At 38.2% G+C, this 22883-nt stretch overlaps 2 protein-coding genes across 10 annotated transcripts in view; one reads left to right on the forward strand and one right to left on the reverse strand.

Moving 5' to 3' along the window:
* The window catches only part of LOC123961670 (anoctamin-3-like), a 42278-nt gene extending 22922 nt beyond the window's left edge, over nucleotides 1-19356 (reverse strand). For 4 of the 8 annotated variants that reach the window (XM_046037227.1, XM_046037224.1, XM_046037225.1 and 1 more), the window contains exons 1-3: nucleotides 18032-18164; nucleotides 12934-13107; nucleotides 923-1129 (exon numbers count right to left, since the gene is read on the reverse strand). In XM_046037227.1, the coding sequence (XP_045893183.1) occupies nucleotides 923-1129; nucleotides 12934-13107; nucleotides 18032-18071 (421 nt within the window). In that variant the 5' untranslated portion in view covers nucleotides 18072-18164. Of the gene's footprint in view, nucleotides 1-922; nucleotides 1130-2535; nucleotides 2668-9449; nucleotides 9665-12933; nucleotides 13108-18031; nucleotides 18165-19115 lie in introns of those variants that run through there. The other 4 variants (XM_046037231.1, XM_046037229.1, XM_046037228.1 and 1 more) reach the window with 3 other exon arrangements.
* LOC123961701 (small VCP interacting protein) lies at nucleotides 19016-22800 on the forward strand. 2 transcript variants are annotated; one of them, XM_046037295.1, is made up of 5 exons: nucleotides 19016-19595; nucleotides 19886-19936; nucleotides 20397-20443; nucleotides 20910-21023; nucleotides 21433-21461. In XM_046037295.1, exons 1-4 carry the CDS (start codon nucleotides 19533-19535, stop codon nucleotides 20989-20991), a joined length of 243 nt encoding a protein of 80 aa, XP_045893251.1. In that variant the 5' UTR covers nucleotides 19016-19532; the 3' UTR covers nucleotides 20992-21023; nucleotides 21433-21461. The 2 variants fall into 2 exon arrangements, with proteins under 2 accessions (XP_045893251.1, XP_045893249.1); XM_046037293.1 differs by lacking the exon at nucleotides 20397-20443 and having other exon boundaries at nucleotides 19057-19595; nucleotides 21433-22800.
* Nucleotides 22801-22883: the final 83 nt, after the last annotated feature.

Consider the following 22883-nt stretch of genomic DNA (forward strand, 5'->3'; position numbering starts at 1 on the left):
ACGACCTCAAACAGGTGCATCTAATTTAGGATAATAAATGGAGTGGAGGTGGACATTTTGAAGGCAGACTAACAGGTCTTTGAGAGTCAGAATTCTAGCTGATAGACGGGTGTTCAAATACTTATTTGCAGCTGTATCATACAAAGAAATAGTTAAAAAATCATACATTGTGATTTCTGGATTTTTGTTTTTAGATTATGTCTCTCACAGTGGACATGCACCTACGATGACAATTTCAGACCCCTCCATGATTTCTAAGTGGGAGAACTTGCAAAATAGCAGGGTGTTCAAATACTTATTTTCCTCACTGTATATATATATATATATATGTACAGTATCTCACAAAAGCCCGCGACCCGATCCCGGATAAGCGGATGAAGATGGATGGATCTCACAAAAGTGAGTACACCCCTCACATATTTGTAAATATTTTTGTAAACATCTTTTCATGTGACAAGACTGACGAAATGACACTTTGCTACAATGTAAAGTACAGCTTGTACATCCATCCATCCGCTTATCCTGCATACAGGATCGCGGGGGGCTGTAGCCAATCCCAGTTTACATCGGGCGAAAGGTTTGAACCCATGACCTTCTTGCGGTGAGGCGACAGCGCTAACCACTGCACCAGCCCACCGCCCACAGCTTGTATAACAATATCAAATTAAAACATCACACAGCCATTGTCTAAACCGCTGGCAGCAAAAGCGAGTATACCCCTAAGTGAAAACGTCCAAACAGGGCCCAATTAGCCCTTTTCCTTCCCCGGTGTCATGTGACTCGTTGGTGTTACAAGGTCTCACTTTTGTGAGATACTGTATATCAGTGATGCAAACTGATGCAGCCACTCTCTCATGACTGAAGCATCTTATCCACTAATGGGTTTAGGAAAATATTAGTAAGTCCCTCTCAGCGGACTGACCTGTCTGAGGGGGGAGGAGGCTGCAGGAGGTGCTGATGCTTTGACTCAGAACCTCAACTTCTGGTTTGGGCTCCGGGCTCAGCGGCACAGACAGGAAGTGGTTGAGGTTGATTGGATGAGTCTGACTCTGGGCCAGGCAGGGCAGGCTGCGGCGAGATGGCTTCAGGCTCTTCTCCTTCAGGATCTCGCTGATGCTGGTGTGCATGCCTGAGGACGAGAGGGAAAGAGGAAGAGTGGAGGTCATTTCACTAGTCACTTAAAACTTGTTTAAACACAGAAAGAAAAGAAAGCACAATAAAGCTATAGATAGATTAGGCTCTGCTCTTTGATAAAGCTATACTGGGAGAACTAATTTCCCCTTACTAAATACGTACATGATATTAAATCTTACTGAAGTCAACAATATAAAAAACGTATTACATAAGGACAAGGTTGGGGGTGGTGGGCACGACCTACGGTAGCAAATAGCATTACCATGAAGGTATCAGCAGAGTAGTCAAGGAGAAGTTTAGGATAGTTATGGCTGGCATGTATCAGATGGTAGCCAAACAACTAATGAATGAGCCAGTGACATAGATGCATGACACGGGCACTCCACTCCACAAGGTCAGTTAACCGGTAAAGGAAAGTACTACTCTAAGTTTAAGAAAAGTCTCAGCTTAGACTACAAATTTAGAACAGAAAACACACAAACAAACTGAGGCCTGGGAGTAAGAACGATTACATTAGATTAGCCTTTATTGTGTCTCTTAAGAGAAATTTGTCTTGTGTGGACATTTATCAGGCCGGGAGGATTTCACTAAAGACCTCTGAATTTGGCTCATGGGAGTCCGCCGACTTTATGAAAGTGAAATACTAAAATCACTGAAATACCAGTTGGAATGAGCAGCTAATACCAATACCACAATGAAAGACTCCATTCACTAATATTTATGTATATAGTTACATTATAGTTTGCATGTTCAGTAATGCATACTCAGGCAGTAACTTAAGACTGTTAGTAACATGCTCAAGAAAGAACTCCATACTGTAACCCATAACTGCTAGAAAACCATTTCATAAATGTCTAATAACAAAAAAAACTAAATTCAGCAAGAAGAAAGACAAATAAAATCTCCAATAATCTGTTTACAATGCTTAGCAGATCTAGTACATGAACTCTAAACAAGGGAGTGAGTGGGGAAAAAAGGGAGGGAGAGAGAAATCATCAACTGGTCCATCATTTTATGAGCTACAGTGATGGTGATAATGTCCGTCCTTTATAGGGGAGCACATTAAACCATTAGTGCTCCCCCTCTATCAAATCACACAACAGCATGATGATGCACTACGCTTGAAAGTGCTGCAACCAATTTAACAAAGATACATGGAATAACAGAATCCATTGTTTTATTAATACCAGCAGAGGTCATTTTAAAGGTTATTTCAGCGATAAAAAGCAATAAGGTGATAGTGGGTCCGACTCATAGGTTAATAACAATAAAGAATGCACAGGGATGGAAACAGGTCATTGTGCCCGACCTTCACACCAGGCAGCAGCTTCAGCTCTGCAGCTCCTGACATATTTATTCATGAAACGAAGGTGTTTGCTGTCAAATGGGAGCGTGACTTACTGTCACCTGCAGTGAGGAATTCTCTCAGTGACCTTCCTGAAACGTTCAGCTGCACTGATAATTCCCTCTCTGCATCCTGAGGGTCTGCGATGTAAACTGCGCAATAACTCATTCTCACTGCATTCTCACTCAATGGGATTTCCCTGTGCTGTTGGGTGAGAATGGAGACAGTTAAATATGTGAGCTTGAGGGCCCAGGGGAACCACTAATCGCACTGTTTATTTCCTGTGCAGCCCCACAGATATGAAATGAATGAAAGTTGTGAACTCCATCCAAAAGCAATACAATGAATAACTGAGAAAGTGAAACGTATAAATGTTCATATGCTAAGACAGATTTTTTTAAAAATAGTTTGAAATGAAAGTCTTTTAAATTTAAACTTATGATTGCTCAGCACAAAATCCGACATTAAACTTACATCTACGTATTTGTTTATGTCAGAAAGGTAATCTGTCTTCAGGCTAACAACAACTTGATTGCTGGATTTCCCAGTACTTTAATTATTTCCACAGTGTACACATGCATTCAGTTCCTCTCATTGCATTTAATATTTCAGTCAATTCCATTAAATCCGATCTTTCAAACCAATAGTGAGTTGTAGGTTTTTAAGCTAAGAGTCATATTGTGCCAATTACATCTGCAAGCACATTCCACAAACGAGAGATTTTATGGTCCAGTGAGCAAGAGGGTTTGTATCTCTCAGCAACAAACGCAGCAAAAACATGCTTTACGACTGGCTGGTAAATTAGAGCGAGCTGTGAGCTTCCACTCAAGAGGGCAAAAAGCCTAGAGTGCCATAATTTCACAGTCTCTGTGGATTGGAGATGGGAGACTTAACACTGGATACGTTCTTCAATCAACATGCCCTCTTTCTCTTCATTATACTGATGGATTTATAAAAAATTTCTGCTATGTAGTAATACTGTCAAAAAGGTAAATTTACTGGACTCTAGGCCATAGTCCCAACACACATTGGCAAGGCTCATGGACAAAGCTCGGTAGTCCCAAAGGATTCAGTGTTTATAGTAGACCCAAATTGGACAGGGTTGCTTTCATGGACATTTCAGAGCGTGTGCAGATGACACTTTGTCAAATCTCTCAGACTGCGGATATTAAGGATATAATAAGGGTTATCTCATGATCACTGCCCTGTTCCAAAGCTTTAGCTTCATTTTCACATGCAGGCAGACTCTGAACTCTGTCCCACAGTCAGAGCAGTTGTGCAGAAGACTGCATTGTGCAAGTCTATATAAATATATAAATGGTTGATCTAATGTGAAATCCTGTGTTTAATCTTGCTGTGCACTGGCTAAAACTATTTATCAGGAGAAAATTAATCCTGTGTGTGGATGGACTCTATGTGCGAGTGCGTGCCAGTTGGTATGGGAGTCTGTGTGGCTGTAACTGAGTCCTGCTCAGGGAGGAGGGACGCAGGAGTGACAAATAAAAAAGAAACAGATCAAGAGTTGCAGGGAGTGGACGCTCGCTGTGAGGTGATGCGGGGAAAAAACACCTCCAAATTGTCTCTGAATAAGCATGATACAGGGCTTTGACGACAGTCCTGTGAGTGCTCTCACAAACACCCGCTCACTCAAGGCTCAGCTGAGGGGGAGCTGGATGAGCTTCAATGAAGGTCGTGATCGGGATTTGGATCTCTCCTGCGCAGCTTGCCCATGACAGTCTTGTGATGCGAGATTAACAGGTTTTTGTTTCGATTCTGTGCACGTGTGCATGATATTATATATGTACCATTGTGACTGTACACTGTGTGTAGCATACATGTCTACCAATTTTTTTTTCTGTTGACAAACATAAAAATCTAAAACTTGGCAGTGTCACAGCACTATTCCTCTACGTATCTGTTTGCGACTGTCACCAATCTACTCTGGGCCAGCTGGAAGAGCAAACAATTCATTTAAAAAATGTCAATGATTTTATGATCAAGCGGTCACATATCAAAGGCAGTAAAACAAGCTGTGACAATTTTTGTAAAAATAAACTTTTGCTTTCAGTCACGTTGGTCCACGATCACTGAGAGACCTGAGCAGAAACTAAAGCATTTAGACATTATCTGCAAGGCTTTTACACAGCAGCAAACAGCAACAACATTTCAGGTCAGTGGGCTGTTTCCCACCACATCTCTATATATTCAAGTTCTATACCTTCAATTATTCATCCATCTTCGGCTCATAGCACTTTCAGTGTTACAACTTTCAACTGAGGAACACTGTGCATCAGGAACTTTTTAAAAGCAACACACATCATTATTGCTTTCCCCTTACAGAGCACATTTCAGCGATCCCTGCTATAAAACAGTGGGCAAACACGAAAAAATAACACACACACTCAAGCTTAGAGAAGCAGGTCCAACACACTGCTGCGGTGCATTTCTAAACATGATCACGTGGAAGCAGCCTCTCCTACAGAAACATTATCTGAGTAATTAGTGCGTTTCATCCTGGCACAGTATCAAAGAACACGTAGACAGAGCTGAGTTCACAGGGAGTATTTAGAACAGTGTCATTAGCTCAGCTTATATCTTATGTTGCACTGTTAATACTCGAGGCACACCAATAATCCTGGCTGGCCAAGCACAGTGTGAATAGCAAATGATGAGGGATCTCTGGTGTGGATCGCATGATTTCTTCATTACATACTGAATTTTTTGGAATTTTCACTTTAATCCATGCAAGAAATGTGAAAATAAATCACAACAAGTTAAAATATGTTCCTGGTACCATGTGGTGGGGCATTAAAAAGTAAACAGCATAGTCATTTCAAAATCTTCAGGATTCTCTGTCAATGTTTCAGTACGTAATAATAAATTCGTGTTCTTCCACGTGATTTGTGATTTACCACAGCAATAATTTATCCACTCAAATACAAATAAGTAATACCAGCTTGGTCATTCATTAATTTAATAATGGTAAATTATGGTTAACTATTCAAAATTTATATACTGAAATTGTATTACTGCCTTAGCTAAAAAAGCTATTGACTTCAGTGACTATGACATACAATAGAATATTGTAGATAATTAATGCAGTTAATATCACAAACGGCTTATTGACTTGACCTGAAACTAATATATGTGTGATTAAAACATAGTGCATCTAATTACACCAGCTGATCATTTTTAACCCCCAGTGATGAAAAACACATCACCATTTGTCTATAAACCGCTGGACCTCTTTATGTTTTATTTTTCACCACATTGTGAATCGCGGTGGATGTCATTATGCTTTTTGGAGAATAAAAAAAAGTAAAAACAGTCTGAAATAGCTATTAACTTGCTTCACAGACAATGTCTGCAGTTGTCGTCTGTTTTTCACGTGCAGTCCAGCCTGGCAGCTTGACCCTGAACACACCACTGAGCAGATGGCACTTTTTACCCACGGTTTAAACAGTTCAGGACCTCATTATACAGTCCTGGCACAACCTCTGGGTTGCATCATTTGAGCAGATTAAACATCTTCCTTCTCTCTTAATCTGTATTTTTACCCGCTCCTTTAGCGTCACACTATCTTCTTATGCCCGATTGCTTGTGATTTGTACTACGTCACAGGATTTTCTGCAAAGCCTCTGTTGTATCCATGTGTACACGTTTCATCAGGGAATGCATATCAACTACTCTGTCTTCAGTAAACATTATCAAGAAGAACATACACAACATTTCCCAAATCAGTGTGTTTTGCAGACATTATTAAACTGTGCAAAGCATAACTTCTGCATAACTTCTGCCACTATTGTTCTTATAACCTAGCAACAAAACAACCACTGACTATTTAAAGACTGTGAAAGTGTTAAAGCTGGTAACTGCCAGACGATAAACACACACACACAGAACAAAACAGCCTCTTTGTTTTGTGGTACAATTAGATAAAAGGCATTTTTACACAAAATGGATCAACTCATCTTACATAAAACTGATGTTGGCCTAATATTTTACAGTAGCCTGTTAAAATCGCAGATGAAATATGAGTATATATGTGCTCTCCCCAAATCTGTCCTGAAAATATTGTCTGGAAAACCATCTGCCTGCTTGCATAAGAGGACAGGTGGCCTGCTTAGTACTGTGCTACCAAAGGTTTGCACATGAGCACACACACGGTCAACACACATTTACTGTATATGAGCACATGTCTACAAAGTTAAAAAAGCATAGTCTAACAGGACAGGGGACAGGACTCTCTGCCACTGAACCATCCCACCGACAAAAAAACACACACATACGTTTCTTAAAAATAAAAAAGACTAATCCATAAACTATTTCCATGAGGAAAATTAGCAGGATATTGACTGATATAACCTTGATTCTTAAGAAACTTTAGGAGAAGTTGGATTAGTGGTGTAAAAGTGCATGATAATAAATTTAAAAAAAGTATAATATAGGGCTGCAACTAACCATTATTTTCATTATTGATTAATCTACAACTTATTTTCTCAATAAATCAGTTCATCATTTAGTCTATAAAACACCAGAAAACTGTGATAAATGCCCATCACTATCCTACAGCACAAGGTGACATCATTAAATGTTTTGTCCAAACAACAGTTCAAACCTTCAATTCGCCGTCATGCAAAACCAAGAAAGGCAGCAAACTCTCACATTTGAGAACCTGAACACATCAAATGTTTGGCATTTTTGTTTGAAAACTGACTTAAATTATTAATAACAAAGTTATTAATCAACAAGTCATTGCAACTCTATAATAATACATGTAGAAACATGAACAAAGCTTTAATTAACACTTAAGTATTTGATTGTAGAACAAGGTACCTTTTAAATTTTGATGTGCTTAAAGGAAATACTGTGTTAAGTGTGTAAATAAGTTTCAACAACTTTCATCAACATGCTGCCAAAAAAGAGTTCATGATTAGTCTGCCAAAAGACATTTGAAATTCAATCAAATCCTGGGAAGTAATATCAGATGGTTGTGAGTCATTTTTGCCTTGAAGTCCTAATGTATTTTTTTTTAGTTGTTACCAACTGAGTTATGTGTTTTATTAAGGCAAGAAAAGAAAATCCATCTTCATCTTATGTTTATCCATAATGAATCTCTTTTTCTAATTCTCAGTCCTGTTTTCAATCAAAAATGTTTTCTTACCTGCAGCTCAGCAGCTTTTAGGGAAACTGGAGAGATTTAATTCCTGTATAAACTACCTGATATTGGCATCCAGTTGTTATTTTTATTAATTTTCAGATTTGACTACCTAGCAGTAACGTCTTAGTTAACAAAGCTTTTCACCTCCTGTGTACAGAAACACAAAGTTCCATTCGCTTTCAAATAGTGAACAAGCATTTTAATGCTCTCACAGGGTGTTGTTGATTGTGTCTGAGGAAGTGCAAGATAATTTCTGAATTTTGCTTCAGCAGGACTTTCTGAGACAACATTCACCCCTTTTGACTTCAGTTTAATGGTGCACTTAGCAGTCACTGAAATAATGAGTGGGCTCCCAAGTCTATAGTCAGATTTTTCCATAAATCTGATATCATGTTGTTCTACAGATTTCCTGTAGGCTGGACTGAAGCCAGGAAGTGGTTCAATCTGTTTTATATAAGAGAAAAATAATTGCTGCATTGAACACAATTCATATGAAACATAAAAATAAATAAAAAGTACAAACAAACCCATTATGGATTCATGTGGTGCAGTCCATACTGTGCATGTAGGTCATGGTAGACCTGAAAAAATAAAACACTGCTTTCCTCTCTTTTTTTTGTTCAACACTTTGCAGGGGTTTTTTTTCACACTTAAAACCAGCGAAGACAAATGAGCTACAGCAGCTAAGCTTACACCCTCTTCAGCAGGGCATCCCTAAGTGATGAGATGTCTACCTGCTCAGCTCAGCGTGTCATCAGAAACCTATAGACCCTTTCATCCTCCTCAGCCAGGTATAGAAAGAAAAATAGCACATTGCTCCCTGTTCATGAGCCTGTGTCAGCATGAAAACAAGATGTTTCTTCACCATACTTCTAAATTTAGACAGCCAGTGCATTAATAATTAACACAAAGTATTAAAGAATCACCAATGTTCTCTAAAGAGCCCTACTTTCGGTCTAAATCAATACTGGTGCAGTAGAGTAATCTAACTGGAATGTAATGGACACAAATTGAAGACGCCATAGATGTTTTTACATCCAGATTTGACAAAATTTGCTCTAATGTGTGGAGACCAACTATCTTTCCCTCACTTTACAGTTTGTTACATGATCTGTGTCTAAGTTATTGCCAGTCCACAACACAAACATACCAAATGGACACCAACGTCAAATAGAGTCTCATGTCTCATATTGCGTTTTCAATAACTTGCTGAGTAAAGAGGGTTTTTTTACTGTTAAAACCTCACACACAAGCTATTTCACCTTTAGCACAAACTATTCACTGTTCTCCTAGTATAGCCTACACTACTGTGAGTTCAAACATCACCCTTTCAAAGATCTGCATTGCTTGTCTTGTGAAGAAAGGTCATGTCTTTCTCTGTGCAGCATTACCTGCATCCATCAACAAACATGGTTTACTTTAAATAGCTTGTGATGTTTCTAAATTTGAACAGTTCCTGATGAATTTAGTCATATTTAAGGTGTTCCTTAGAAATAGGCCTATCTGCTTTAAGTAGATCTATGTAGCCTACCGCTTAACAATAATGACTTAGGCAATAGAGTTAGTGCAACAACTAGTGAATAAAATATCAAAGCGCACAAGGCTCAGAAACAGGATTCATCCCAGGAGGAGGACGCTACAAGACCTCCAACTCTGCGTCACACTTACAGCAAGTACAGTCGCATGCCTCTGTGAGTATCATTTAACATCACAAACTGTTTAACTAGAGAAGAAAAGTCGCCACCCATCACGCTCAGCTCAAAAATAAACCATCACCGGGCGCGAAACGATCACGTTATATCGACCAACCTTTCTGCTGCTTGAAGGACTGGATTGAACCCGAGTGGTGCACCATTGCGACGTTCAGTTGGTTCACAGCGTTAATTGAATTCCGTATTTGAAAAAGCAAAATTGCAGAATACATATGAAACTATGGTGAGGTTGCGTAGGTGTTCTCGCAGCTCCCATCCTGCCAAACAATCTCATGGGCGATGCGCAAACCCCAGCAACACCTGTCTAAGCTCCGCATGCTCCCCCCTCCCGTCCCCTACCACCACCATCCACGGCTGTTGTCATGGTGACGGACGGTAGGGGAGGTCCTGAGACGCCCCCCCTCCCCTCACCCCGTCCGTCCTGATTTACTGACACCAAAATAAGATGCGGGAAATTACCAGGGGCAGAAGATCTTAAATGGACCGACAAGGACATGGATTGATTCGCTCGTCAATCATCATCTGTTACCTGCGCTGAAAGCTTGCACCATAGGGTAAGGCATCACATAGTCTGATGGACTATTAGGGAAAATACAGTCTGGGTACTAACTAAAATGCATTCAGTGCTAGTTCAAAACATTTAGCTTCATTTAAATTGATCTAATATGGATTTTTATTTTTGAAGTCCACATAATTTAACATTTAAGCCACTGTAAATCCATCAGGCAATTCTGCTCCCTTGCAGTAAACTCTGAACCCTCACCAATTAAAAATCATTGAAAAGTCATTCTAAATCATTCACATGCACAAGGGCCATCAGATTTTCTAAACCTGGCTGACATATGTAATCTTCAACATAAAACACAGAGGACAATATCCAGTGCTGTTGACAGAAGCCATCAGTGTGTTGGCTGACTGCCATATTCAGGCTTAACTGTAACTTTATGCAAAAAAAGGACCAAAGTATCAATAAAAGGAATATGGGCCATATGACTTTTTTTTAGGCTGTGAACCATTTGCTTTGGCAGGCATTTAAGACTGCAAGGCTGTGAGAAAAACTCAAAACAATCAATACAATAGTTTACTACTACAGGGCTCACAGCTCAGTGCTGACACACTGCTGCAGTAGTGGCAGGGGATCCCTTGTTTGAGTTATATCAGTCATGAAACCGAGCAGGGTGTTAAATAAAATGGCTGCAGTATAGTTTGATAGCTGAATATTAAAACTAGTAACTTTATCATGCTGGCAATTGAGAGTTTATGTAGGTCATTATAGATGTGGAGTAATAGAACATAACATTGAATTTCATTTTAAGAAATCCTTAATTTCTTACCTAAAATAATATATTTCTGTTTTGTCAGTTGTGTTTTTGGCAGCTTCTACAATTTATATGTGTCACGGTAAAATGGAATAAGCTTTTTTATCAATCACATATTTAATGTAAGAATGAATGAAACCGAGAAACCTACACCTTAGTATGTAGGCAAAACAATCTTGTCTTCTTATCATTTTGCTGTAGGTCTTCACTTGCATAGTATTAACAAAGCAGAAACCATGTCATGGATTATCTGCAAGGTCACTGGTCTTATCTCAATGTCAACCACACAGTTACAGACCAGCAGCTGTGACCTGGTCAGCCTTCACGAGGTCACAATGAAATAGGTCGTTTGGTCTGTGGTCCGACTTTTGTGTATCAGTCTGCCTGTGCTGGTATTCTAAGGAGTAGTCTGGCATCTGTTATAGATGCAAATACCATCTGCTTTCTTGCTGCTCAGCACGCCCCTCCTCCTCCCACTGTTCTGTTGTTTATTGAGGACTGGAGGCAGGGATCTTCGTGCCAACCCCTATAACATGTCATAAAGATGCCAGGCAAATGCATTTCTTCCACTGGGCCAATGAATAAATAAGTAAGCTCTTATATGGTCAGTCCCATTTAAAATTCTATCTCTTCCACTCCTGCTTGTTAGTTTAGAGATGTAGGTCAGATGCCAGTGCTGCAGAGAGAGCGAGGTTTTAAATAAACAAAATACTGACACCTTGTGGTTAAAATGGGGACTAACTGAGCTGTCGACAATCAGCTCCAACTAAGAACCACAAAGGGTTTAGGCATTATTCACCTCAGGAAAATGCATGTAAATATACAGTCATGAACTACTTTTGACAGTATTCATGTACTAAATGATACTCTTGTAGCCTCCAAAAGTGGTTAGCTTTCACAACATCTTTGCATCAAAAGCCAAACAATAATTTTCACCGTTAAAACATCTAACATCCTGCACTGGAATGCTCTCCAATTTAGGGCACAAACTTAATTTTCAGCTTTTTGTGGCTGTCAACAATGACTTACCTGCACTATAGCAGTTAGATTATCATGGTAATAGGATACTTAAAAACATAAATAGAATTAGTAATCAAATATTTAAGTCAAAGAAAAGGTCACAAACAAGTGTAGGGAGAGATTTTTAATCACATTCAGAGTCAAAGCAGTCAAAGATTTGCTACCCCTAATATATAATTATATTATAATATTCAACACATTGCTGGTTGCATAAAAGGGTTCTATGTTCACACGATGTTCAAGGAATCAAAGAACTTGCTCAAGACTGTCCTGAATGATAAATACCTCTAACGTCAACACTGATCACTTGCTCTCAGGCTTAGCAGCCGAGGGATCTGCTGATGAAGTTATTTTAAAAGTTCAGAGCAAAAAGTTCAACTGAGGGTCTAAACTTTTCCCCTTCATATTCAGGTCAAACCATCCAGTTCCATACCATTTCACTATCAATTCATTTTTTTTTTGATTAATCAAATAATTATTTAGTGTAGAACATTTGGTAACATTTTACATTGGTACAAAACAGTGAAAAGTGGTGAGTCACCAGCACCAACCAGAGAATATTTGATAAATTGTTAAAATGATAAATCAGTCAATTCAAAAGTTCACTAATGGATTAATTCATTGTGTTCAATAGCCTCATAAACACTCCTGTTACTCCTGGGAAGTAATATCAGATGTTTGTGAGTCCAAATGTAGCTGTATTTTCTAGTTTTTACCCACTGAGTGATATGTTTTATCAAGGCACGAAGAAAAAATGCACCTATACCTTCATCTTTATTTATAGTGAATCCCCTTTTCTCTGTTCTGTCTTCAGTCAAAAATGTTTTCTAACTTTCCCTAACTTGGAGAGATTTAACTCCTGTATAAACCACCTCATATTGGCTTCCAGATGTTATTTTTATTCATTTTCAGATTCGACTGATTACCTAGTGATAAAATAATAGCTTCTCACCTCCTGTGAACAGAAACACAACGCTTCCATTCAGCTTTGAAACAGTGAACAAGAATTTTAATGCTCTCACAGGATGTTGTTGATTGTGTTTGAGAAAGTGCGGTATAATTTCTGAATTCTGATGAGTAGACTCAGCGTGGTCCATATTTATTAAGGAATTAGCTTAAATCAGTATTAACCTTATACTTTATTTTCACATTAGGTGTGCAGCAATATGCCCAACAAGCATGGGCAGATGGTAGATAGATAATAATGCATGTTTAAAAAAAAAGTGCTGCTGGCAAACTCACCAGAATGTTGGTCGGTCTCTGTGCCTCCAGAGTGGAAACTGTTGGCAAGCGAGGAGCTCCAGGACACAGAGCGGCTGAGCGGATTGATAGGAACATGTCTGTGTGTTCCAGAGGAGCTGGAGGTTTGACTCTCCAGCAGGGGCAGGAACATAAAGTTGTTCTGATGACATGACCCTGCAAAACACAGACAAGAAAGAGACAAAGTGGTGATCAAAGTGTGAGTCTACAGTACCAATCGTGTTATTAAGTATCTCTATTGTTGCTTTTATCTTGAAGGGGCATCCTGTCGCATACTCAAACCATAATAACAGTTGCTTAGGTTATCAGAGGGAAAATGTAATAGATTATATGTTCATATCAGTAACATTTGATCACAGCGGTTCAGCTGCCTACTTATCCCTCTCGTGTTACTGCTGCATACATTTTTAACACGTGTTTAAAATTCCTTTTTATCCACTGATACTTGACACTAACGAGGAACAATATGGCCTCTAGGTTTCCAAAACCAACTGTGTAACGGATCTCATCAGGTTATACTTTTCTATTGAAACCAGATAACAGTTAAACTGACGTGTAATAATGTGTAAAGACTAACAAAATATACAAAATTAAATTGTTGAGGAATGAATTTGAATGATTTCTGGAATAAACGTTTGTCTAAACTGAACTGAATCGACTTTGTTTTGTTTCCATGGACTTTATTTTCCAGCTTAAGAAAACTACAGCAATATGTCAACTGTTTTTGTTTAGCAAAAGTAAAATAATGAAGATTGGCATAGAGAACTCACTGACTGATTATCTATATATAAGAAGAACTAAATCATTATCTAAGATTACCTTTCATCCTACAAAAGTAGGATATGAATTGTGTATTTTTCATGACTTTTCATTCACACAGCAAACTGTAAGCCTACACAGTAATATATGGTAAATTCTTCTCTGACAATGTCGCTGTTAATAGTTGGAATAATGTGCACAATAAGAAGAAAAATGGCTTAATGCATGTTATAAATTCATCATTGCCCTTCTTAGCCACCGAACCATTATGTTGAACTAATTGCTTTATTACATGATGTGGAGGCGGCCATTCTGAATCTTAAACAGGTCACTGCCAGGGTTAACCAAGTTAGCATACAATAATGCATTTTAATTTGTTTACAATGGAAAAATAACATCCACAGCCTCAGATTTGAATGTGTCCTCCCTCGTGTGTGTATTCAGCTTTATTAAGACCAATAGGAAGAGCCGCGGGGCTGCACTCAGAGTCCAAACAACATGACTCACAAACATTCAGAAGTATTCTACATCTCTGAAATGATTCTACACAGGTTCAATGGCGACATCTCCCTTCAGCATCTCTTCTCAGTGGAGTCCACAACAAAACAACACATGGCTGCCAGACATGCTGGTGCGTACGGTACATTATTGAAATGCCAAATTTTAAATGTGCACAGTTTAGTTCATGACAGCAACGGCAATTACTACCAGAAGGCTATGCAACACAGACAGGCCTGCAAGAATGGAGGGTGGTGTAATACAGTTGAAAATACAGCAATATGTTTGAGTGAATCCAAAATAGAGTTTAACCAATTCGGTGCATGTTCACTCAGCAAGCGCAGTGTTAACAGAGATTATTGCACGTGAAGGACAAAGAAATAATAGTGACATGGAAAGTGCTATATCTAAGTTACCAGAGCTCTGGACAACTGGTCAGAAAAAAATCACTTCCCCTGAAATGTGCTTTGTCCATTACAACTGTGTGGTCTAAGTGCAGTAATATACTGTCCTGAAGATTTATAGAAAAAACGCAGAGACACTAGGTAGATCGATTAATGAGCAGGTCCTTCCTGCACGAGCTTACTGGCACGTTGATAATTTATTTAAACAAATACATTTCAAAACCCAGAGTCACTGAATTCCTCTCTCAAGTAATTGTGAATCTATTATGAGGATTTTGAGGAAAGTGTGACTCCATTAACAATGTAAAAGCATCATTTATCCAAGCATATACAGTGGGAACCATAGCCAGACTGTCTGGCAAATAATATTACCACCACTATGACTAAATTGCTGCTTTGCAATAGCCTAAATGTCGCAAAGCCTTTTTGGGTTAGTTGATAAGCTTAGGGGATTGCATAATACAATCAATGTATATGCACAAACACTTAACAATATGGAAATGTCAGCAGCTGATAAAGAAAATGTAATTTTGTTTGAGTGCAACCAGGTGGGCCTCTTATCCAGCAACTTGTTAATTGAATAAAAGGGGCATCAGCGTTTATCACATATAACACATATAGGCTAAAGGTGATGTATATCCAGTCTAGAGGGCATTTATAGAGGAGTCTTTCCATTACATGATGGCTACACCAACCGGGTCTGTGTGTTTTACATCTCTTAAACAGCTTACATTAGTCAGCAGTGATCACTTAAGGCCACATAGATGTTTCTATAAAATCATAACACTTTTGCTTCTATAATCCAATGTGTGCAGATAAAATGCTGTGTTCTTTAAGATGAATTACTGAAGTTGTATGACTCCACCAATCAATCACGTTGCAGTTTACTTCCAGTCTGCCCAGACTTATATATGTAGTGAATACTTGAAAGGATGTGAATAAAAGGTATAAAGTGTTTGTTTTTTCGTTAAATTGAATTTATCACTATATTGATGATACAAATGTAGGGGAGAGGTACTATAACTCGTTCTCAAACTTTTATATAAAGTACCCACATTTGTTTACTACAAATGGCACAAATTCACTCATGACCTGATGTCAAATGCATTGTGTTCCTTTGTTACGGCCTACCCCACTACAGGGGAGGTTGTAACACATGCTTGGGTAAGTTGTAACAATTAGACAAAAGAAGTAAACATGGATGCAACACCATATGATACGCTTCAAAAACACGTATAGTGAAATAAAAGAACAATGTTTCTCTGTCTTATGACTCGCGAGTGTGTGTGTATGTAAATTTGTCAACTAGAACAAACTTTATACCTAATAAACACTACTTCAATGTAGCAAGTTAATACAAAAAAATACTTTGTACATCTTTAGGTCTAACAAAAGAGACTGCATAGGACACTCTTTAAAAATATTAAAAGCAAAAAAGTAGTTGATTCTGTATAGGGTATGGTTGTAACACTTTTTAAAGAAGTATTACAACCCCCTCCCCCCCACCAAATCATTTTATCAGTTTTTATAGACTGTCTAACTGATTTATTAAGGTTTATCATAGATGTACTGGCTAAACAGGTACACATGTACTTGATCTGTATATAAAGATAGATTCTTAGAGAGTATAGCTTACTGTATATGTGGTGCTTTTGTTTTCTCCTGGCATTTTTAGATGCAATACGTTGTTTACAGTCATGTGATTCCGATCACACTCAAAATTCAGAATGAGGCAGGAAGTGAAAGGCAGGAGGAAAGCCCTTATTGTGCTCGTTATTGTTTACTCATTGTGTGGTAACAGTCAACATGTGTGTGATAGCTGGAATCATCTAATTCATTGCTAAATTATGGCTAAAAACCTATTTTAAAGTCACAATGACTTTTGGCCTTGAAGATGTGACCTTGATCTTTGTACACCAAGTTGTACATTACATTACATTATTCATTTAGCTAACGCTTTTATCCAAACGACTTACAATTGCTATATAGGTATATACATGGTCGCATGCCTCTGGAGCAACTAGGGCCATCACCACCCTGTAGTTCTAATAAGTTCATCTCCGGCCATGGCTGTCACCAGCACGGAGACACAAAAAATGTTAAAACATTAGATCCTTCAGACACAATTCTAAATAATAACCAACACTGTAAAACAGCATGCAAACTCTCAAAAAAGAGTGATTCCAAAAAAGGATCTTGACTTCCAGCTGACTGGTAAGTGACTAAAAAGTGAAACAAGTGCTAGGTTTTTAGTTGAACCAGTTCTCTTGGTGGAAGTACTCTTTTAAAGACATTTCCTTTGACATCTCTGCTTTATGTAGTCTCTAGTGAGGAGTGACCAAAGAACATGTGGTGAGGGGGCACACACTTATGGATTGAAAGGATCTAAACCAGATGATTGATGATTTCTCCTTTACCCAGCTTACAGCAGAGCCACCACATCACAATTTGCCCCCTTGTCTATGTCAGAGACTCTGCACACCACAAAACATTATCCACAGATAGAAACAGAAAACACTGTCCTATTAGCGATCATGACATATACAGTTTTTGCCATATATATCTCTTCCTAGCTCAGTGATTATTTAGAACATCTAATAAAAGCCACAGCATTCATGCATTTGATAGTTCATTAAAGTGAATGAAGATTTCCCTAGAAAACAGTTTCACACTCCTTTCTTTAGTCTGTGGCTGACTACTGATGTTTCAGCACAAGGTTACACTGAGCATTCCTGAGTGCCGTGCAAACATGTCAATGATAAAATGAATGCTACATTTCAAAAAGACACATTAAGGGCATCACTCGCTTCACATTATGTGATTTGTATTCTATTTATTGTAGGCATGACCACATGGTCTATTTCACATTTATGGAAAATGACATGAAGGAAGTGCCCATGTGGGTTCTTCTTAAAATAAACTATCACTGACTCATGTAGCTTCACTAACTTTCTCCATTCATTCATTATCATCTCAGTTCATAAATAAATCACCAAGTAGATTAACAGTATTTCATACTGTATACTGAACTCTTCTGCACTCATCAATTATTAGCTTTTACAGCATTATTAACAGTTTTTAGAATAACAGACTAAGCATTATAATGGACAATTGTTAACAAGTATAAGTGTACTTTTATGTGCAAGAATGTCGTTGATGTTGAGTACAAAATTAGAGTGCAAAGATGGTTTTGTTGTCATATATGTCATATATGCATAACATGTTACAAGAGGTTGCAAAACTTATTAAAATTTTGTTTTTTAATAAACTGACTGCATAAACACTTAATTTCAAAGACCAAACCACTAAACAAAAAATACAAAAGTAGGGTAAATAACATAGTATATCCTTATAACAGATTCAGTATTCAGTAGCTATTGAATAATTTTAGTTTACACCTAACTTGCAATTAAACCTACCTGAGGAGCTGCCAAGAGCCTGTGACACCTTGACTTCCATCGCAAGTACTTGCGCATTCAGTACAAATTCCCCATGTGTAGCCTAAGTTTAGGAATGACAACTTGAAGAATTACAAAAGCTGTCCAATCTCATGAGCCTGCCATCCCCACAGTGCAGCACTGGGCTGTGAAGTAGCCCGGGCAGTGCAGCAAAGATGGATGGGTGGAGTTTAAAGTGTAAAGTGCTACAACAATGAACTCTCAGGCTATTGATTGTAGAGTATTGATTGGGCGGAACTCCTGTATGTAGCATCAGTCACTTCATATGAAGCTTCATCATTAGTCTGGGCTACGTGTTTGGCAACAAATTATGCCTATAACAAGAGAGGAAAGCCCATACACTCTCTGAAACATATTTGACTTGGATTTGGATTTGTGTGACACTTGGCCTAAATAATCCATTACTCTAAGTATTTTTGTATTGTGTAATGTTATCAGCTAGAAGTCCTATATTCAGTTTTCTTTCGCTTTGTGCTGTTTACCTTTAATCTAACTCAATATAGTAATTATAGGCTACTGGATTCAGGAAATGTCTTAAACCGACTATATTCTGATCCCCTCTGCATTTATCAATTAAGAATGAATGAATGAATGAATTTATTTATTAATTAAAAATTATTTGTGACTAGTCGTGATTGACATGCAATCCAACCATCGGTATGTAGTATTAGCAGTCAGTGGTGTTACAGTGGTGATTAATATTACTCAGGTTGTTATTATTAATATTATGACCAGGGCGATTACGTCCGTTTCGTTCATCGCCACATGGTGGTGCAGTTGGACCAGCTATCAGAGGACGAGCGTGTAGCGTACCCCCACCCCATGTCACACAGAGCTATGTTCAAAACCCTGTTTCACAAACGTTACTACAATTAACACATTTTAACACAATTAAGTTAACTACGGTGTGGTATAAATAAGACTACTACTCTTTACTCTTTTAACTGCGAAAACAGCAGTAGTCTCATAGTCTTTTGATTGCTGACAGTTTGTTTATAGCGTAGTAGCAGAAACCTGTCATTTAACATTATTGAACATAACTTACCTTGTCAGACTAGTCAGCCAGTTGAACTCTAACCAAAACAAACTCAGAGGAGAAAATATATGGCTTGAATTAGACGTCTGCAGACATTTTTCAAATGCCGAAGCGATTAAGGAAGAGGTGCGAGGAGAACTAATTTATTAGGTGGCTCGCAGAAGTAACTGGGCTCGTAGTGGTAGCTTAAGCTAGACATCAGCTAGAATGCTTACGTTACTGTAGCTAACCGAAGCTGTTAGCTAACGGTTACGTTATGCTAGACGACCCCTCAGCCGTTGGGAGTAATTTAGAAGTTGCTGCTTCTGTTGCCTTAACTGTCACACCAGCAATTTGAAATCGGCTAGTTAGGTAGTTAGTTAGTTGCCGAGATACTGATAACTTATTTTCCACGTTGCTTTTTTTGCCTCGACTATAAAATCAAGAATGGGGATGTGCCTACCTTGCCTTGGTGGAGCAGCGGACGACGTAGTTGTCACTCCAGATCCAGTGAGTTAATTTACCAAAACTTTTATTTCCAGCTGTGTCACTAAAGCAGTCGCACTTGTATTCCAGTATTCAATATGGTTAGATGGAAATTAACTTCTAACGCTGCGTTAATTTGACTAATCATCTGTCACGACACCAATAGGCCCTACTAGGCAATGTTCAGTAGGCGTTGACTGTATTTAGCTTCAGTAACACCGGCATGGTAAGTATTATGCTCCAGGCCCAGCACAGCTAAGTGAAGACAGTTTGCTTTCAGTTGTGCCTTACAAGTTTTCTATATGTGTTTTTAGGAGATAAGAAGACGACAATTAGCTGAGGCCGCTGAGAAGAGACAAAAAGAGGTAACGTTAGGTTCTTTTATAAGTGGAAACTGTCTATGTGCCAAGTGCTAAAACACTGTCAAGACAGTTTTTTAATACACCAGATTATTAGGTACTAATAAATCGAATGAGTTATAATACATAAGCTCTGCACTAAATCCTACCATCTTGAAGGTAGGCTTTATTGTAGGCTGTAAGTTTGTATTGTTGTACTGAGGGGTGTCTCTAACATTTCATTAGCACTCTACAGCCTCCAAAATAACCAAAAAGCCTAGCCTAAGCGATAAATCACAACCTTGAACACATCCTTTGGAGAGATAAGGTTTACTGCAGGGTTGTTTAGACTGCATTTGTTTTAGCTATATGTACTTAGTCATATAATAAGTATAGTCTATCCTTGCAGCCTGCTGTTAAATATATATACCCCATTAAAGGTAGATGCCCATGGCAGTGTGGTGAGTGATTTTTTTTTATTGTGCAGAAAAGCCACTTGCATGCCCGTAAGCGCCATGCTAAAGTTGTATCGAGGTAAGTAGACATGGACCACAATGAAAACTATTCATGGCCAGGTGAATCTTTTGGATTGGCTGATATCTCAACTACCACATCTTTCTGCTCCAAGTCACTGTTTTGATGTTCAAATCTCCCTGACAATTTACACGTTTACCACTGCAGATGAAAGCATTGAGCCCTAACCCACACATTTCAGTTAGCTGCTCCATCTTTTATCTGAGTTGCCTTATTTGGCAGTTGAATGTCCATTTGCAAGTTGTGATTAAACATGCCTTATGCTTTTTGAACAGGCTGTGGAACACTTTTTTAACTTTCACTTTGAAAAGGTTGTGATAAAATAATTGACTAAAATGCTTTTGAAAACCATGCATGTGTTAAGCCTGCTTGTTTATGTTTTTAATATATAAACACGATAGAAATCCTTTTTAAATGAAGCTATTGCCTGTAAGTGCTTGATATTATTCCACTCTATTTTTTTCAGACAACATACAGGGGTGTTAAAAATCCAGAAGCAGTCGAGAGGAAAAGGAAAAAACAAGAAGACATTGAGAAACAGGCGATGACGACTTCAGTGTCCAGTGGTGGTGGGTTGAAGGTTAGTTTTGTGTTTACCATCACCAGAGCTATGTTATTTCTAGAACAACAGAAGAATTGAAACTGTTGTTCCTGAGGTCCAGCACAAATTAATATCTTTAAACTCTCTTTCCTTGTGAAGCTAGAGATATTATCCAACATACAGTTTAGTGATACTGAACCATCTTTCAAGAGCAAATCTCATAAAAGCAGGCAGAGATTTATGTGACAATCCAGGGGTTCTGGTCTGTGCTTTCTAGTTTCTGCCTGAGGCTGAGAATTGCCTTGTATAAGTTGTTGAATATGTTTTACAATAATGTATTATTCAGCCAAAATCTACTGTAAACCACCACCAAAATTGATAAATCAACTAGCACTATGTCTCAAAGGCGGAAGGTTGTTGTGATAATTTTTCCCTCCTTCTTTTCTAGTGGCAGGTGGGCTGAAAACATAGATGGTAAAACCTGAAGTCTTGACTCCGAAGTCCAAAACAACATGAAGTATCGCTGCAAGATGACTTGAAAGATGTTTGAACTGCTGTCCTTTAAAAAAAAAAAAAATAATAATAATAATAATTTTTGCCTTTTTATGACGTAATGCGCAAAAGGCCACAGTTGTCATGCTTCATGCAGAACAATCTGAAGTGAACACAGACAGAACATCAGGACTTGCCCCCCTGTTATAAGTTCTACAGGAAGATTTGGACCTTTGGACAAGTCAGAGATGACACTGAAATTTGCAAGCAAATACAGATCCTACTGTAATAGTTATTTGACTGTATTTGACAATTGATCAGACATTCTTACAGTGACTAACATTAGATAAAAAAAAAAGAATCCAGCAGTATCTCTGCGGAAGCTGTCCTCAACACTATCCTTTTTTTGGTTTTCCTGGCAGAGGATATTCACTGTAAATCCACATTTCCCACATCACTTTTTGTATGACTTCTCCAAAAATCCATTATGCACATTTCACAAGTCAAATACAGTTTATGTTTACAGAAACTGAAGTGTGCTTATTGTAGAATTAATATACAGTAATAGGCACCCAGTTAACACCCGTTTTGCCTCTTTTAGAGCTCTGCTTGTTGGCAACACAAAGACAAGTGCAAACACCTCTATAGGGACTTCGTTTGTCCCTGGTATATTTTCGTTACCAGTGTGTCACATATTTGGTGATTCAATCAGGAAGCACAAACTACACACTTGACACAATGTGCAGCAGATACATGATTTTGCTGAATAATGTAAAACAACACTAAAGCATTCTCCAACCAGTAAAAATTAAAAGGAGGTGCACTTGGATACACCCTTAAGTGACCACGTTTACATGGCCTATAGTTCTTTGCATTGGTCTTTGCCATTGCCCCTTTAATAGAGCCTTTTCTCTGTGCAATTTGAGTTTGTTGCATTAAATTATACTGTATGCAAAACACTGATGTGATGCCTGCTTAATTTTAGATATTACAGAAATATGAAATGTGTTGCAAATTGCCATTTGAAAAAAAAGCTTTTGTTAGATATTTTTTGCTGTCTATTTGCACACAGTTTATACACTGGTAAACAGCAAATATGCTTGCTCACACACAATGTTGGGAGAGATTCATGCCAACTATAATGGAAATGGGAATAAATGAAGGAAAAGAATAAGTGAAGTGTGTACGATATCTATTTTATTTACTTTGATGTGAATGCATTTCTTACAGCCTTCACTCGATCCTTAAATGCTTCTGGTGCTCTCGACATTTTGTAGAACAGGAAATCCAATGTTATTTGCTACAATAAATCACATTTCTGCTACTCTTGTGTTTAGTCTCTTGATTCATTGAATATTTACCTGTATTTTTCAGTCTTTCATAAATGAAAAAAGTTTTAAATCCAGT

Source organism: Micropterus dolomieu, linkage group LG22 (assembly GCF_021292245.1).
Source record: "Micropterus dolomieu isolate WLL.071019.BEF.003 ecotype Adirondacks linkage group LG22, ASM2129224v1, whole genome shotgun sequence".
Lineage (NCBI taxonomy): Eukaryota > Metazoa > Chordata > Actinopteri > Centrarchiformes > Centrarchidae > Micropterus > Micropterus dolomieu.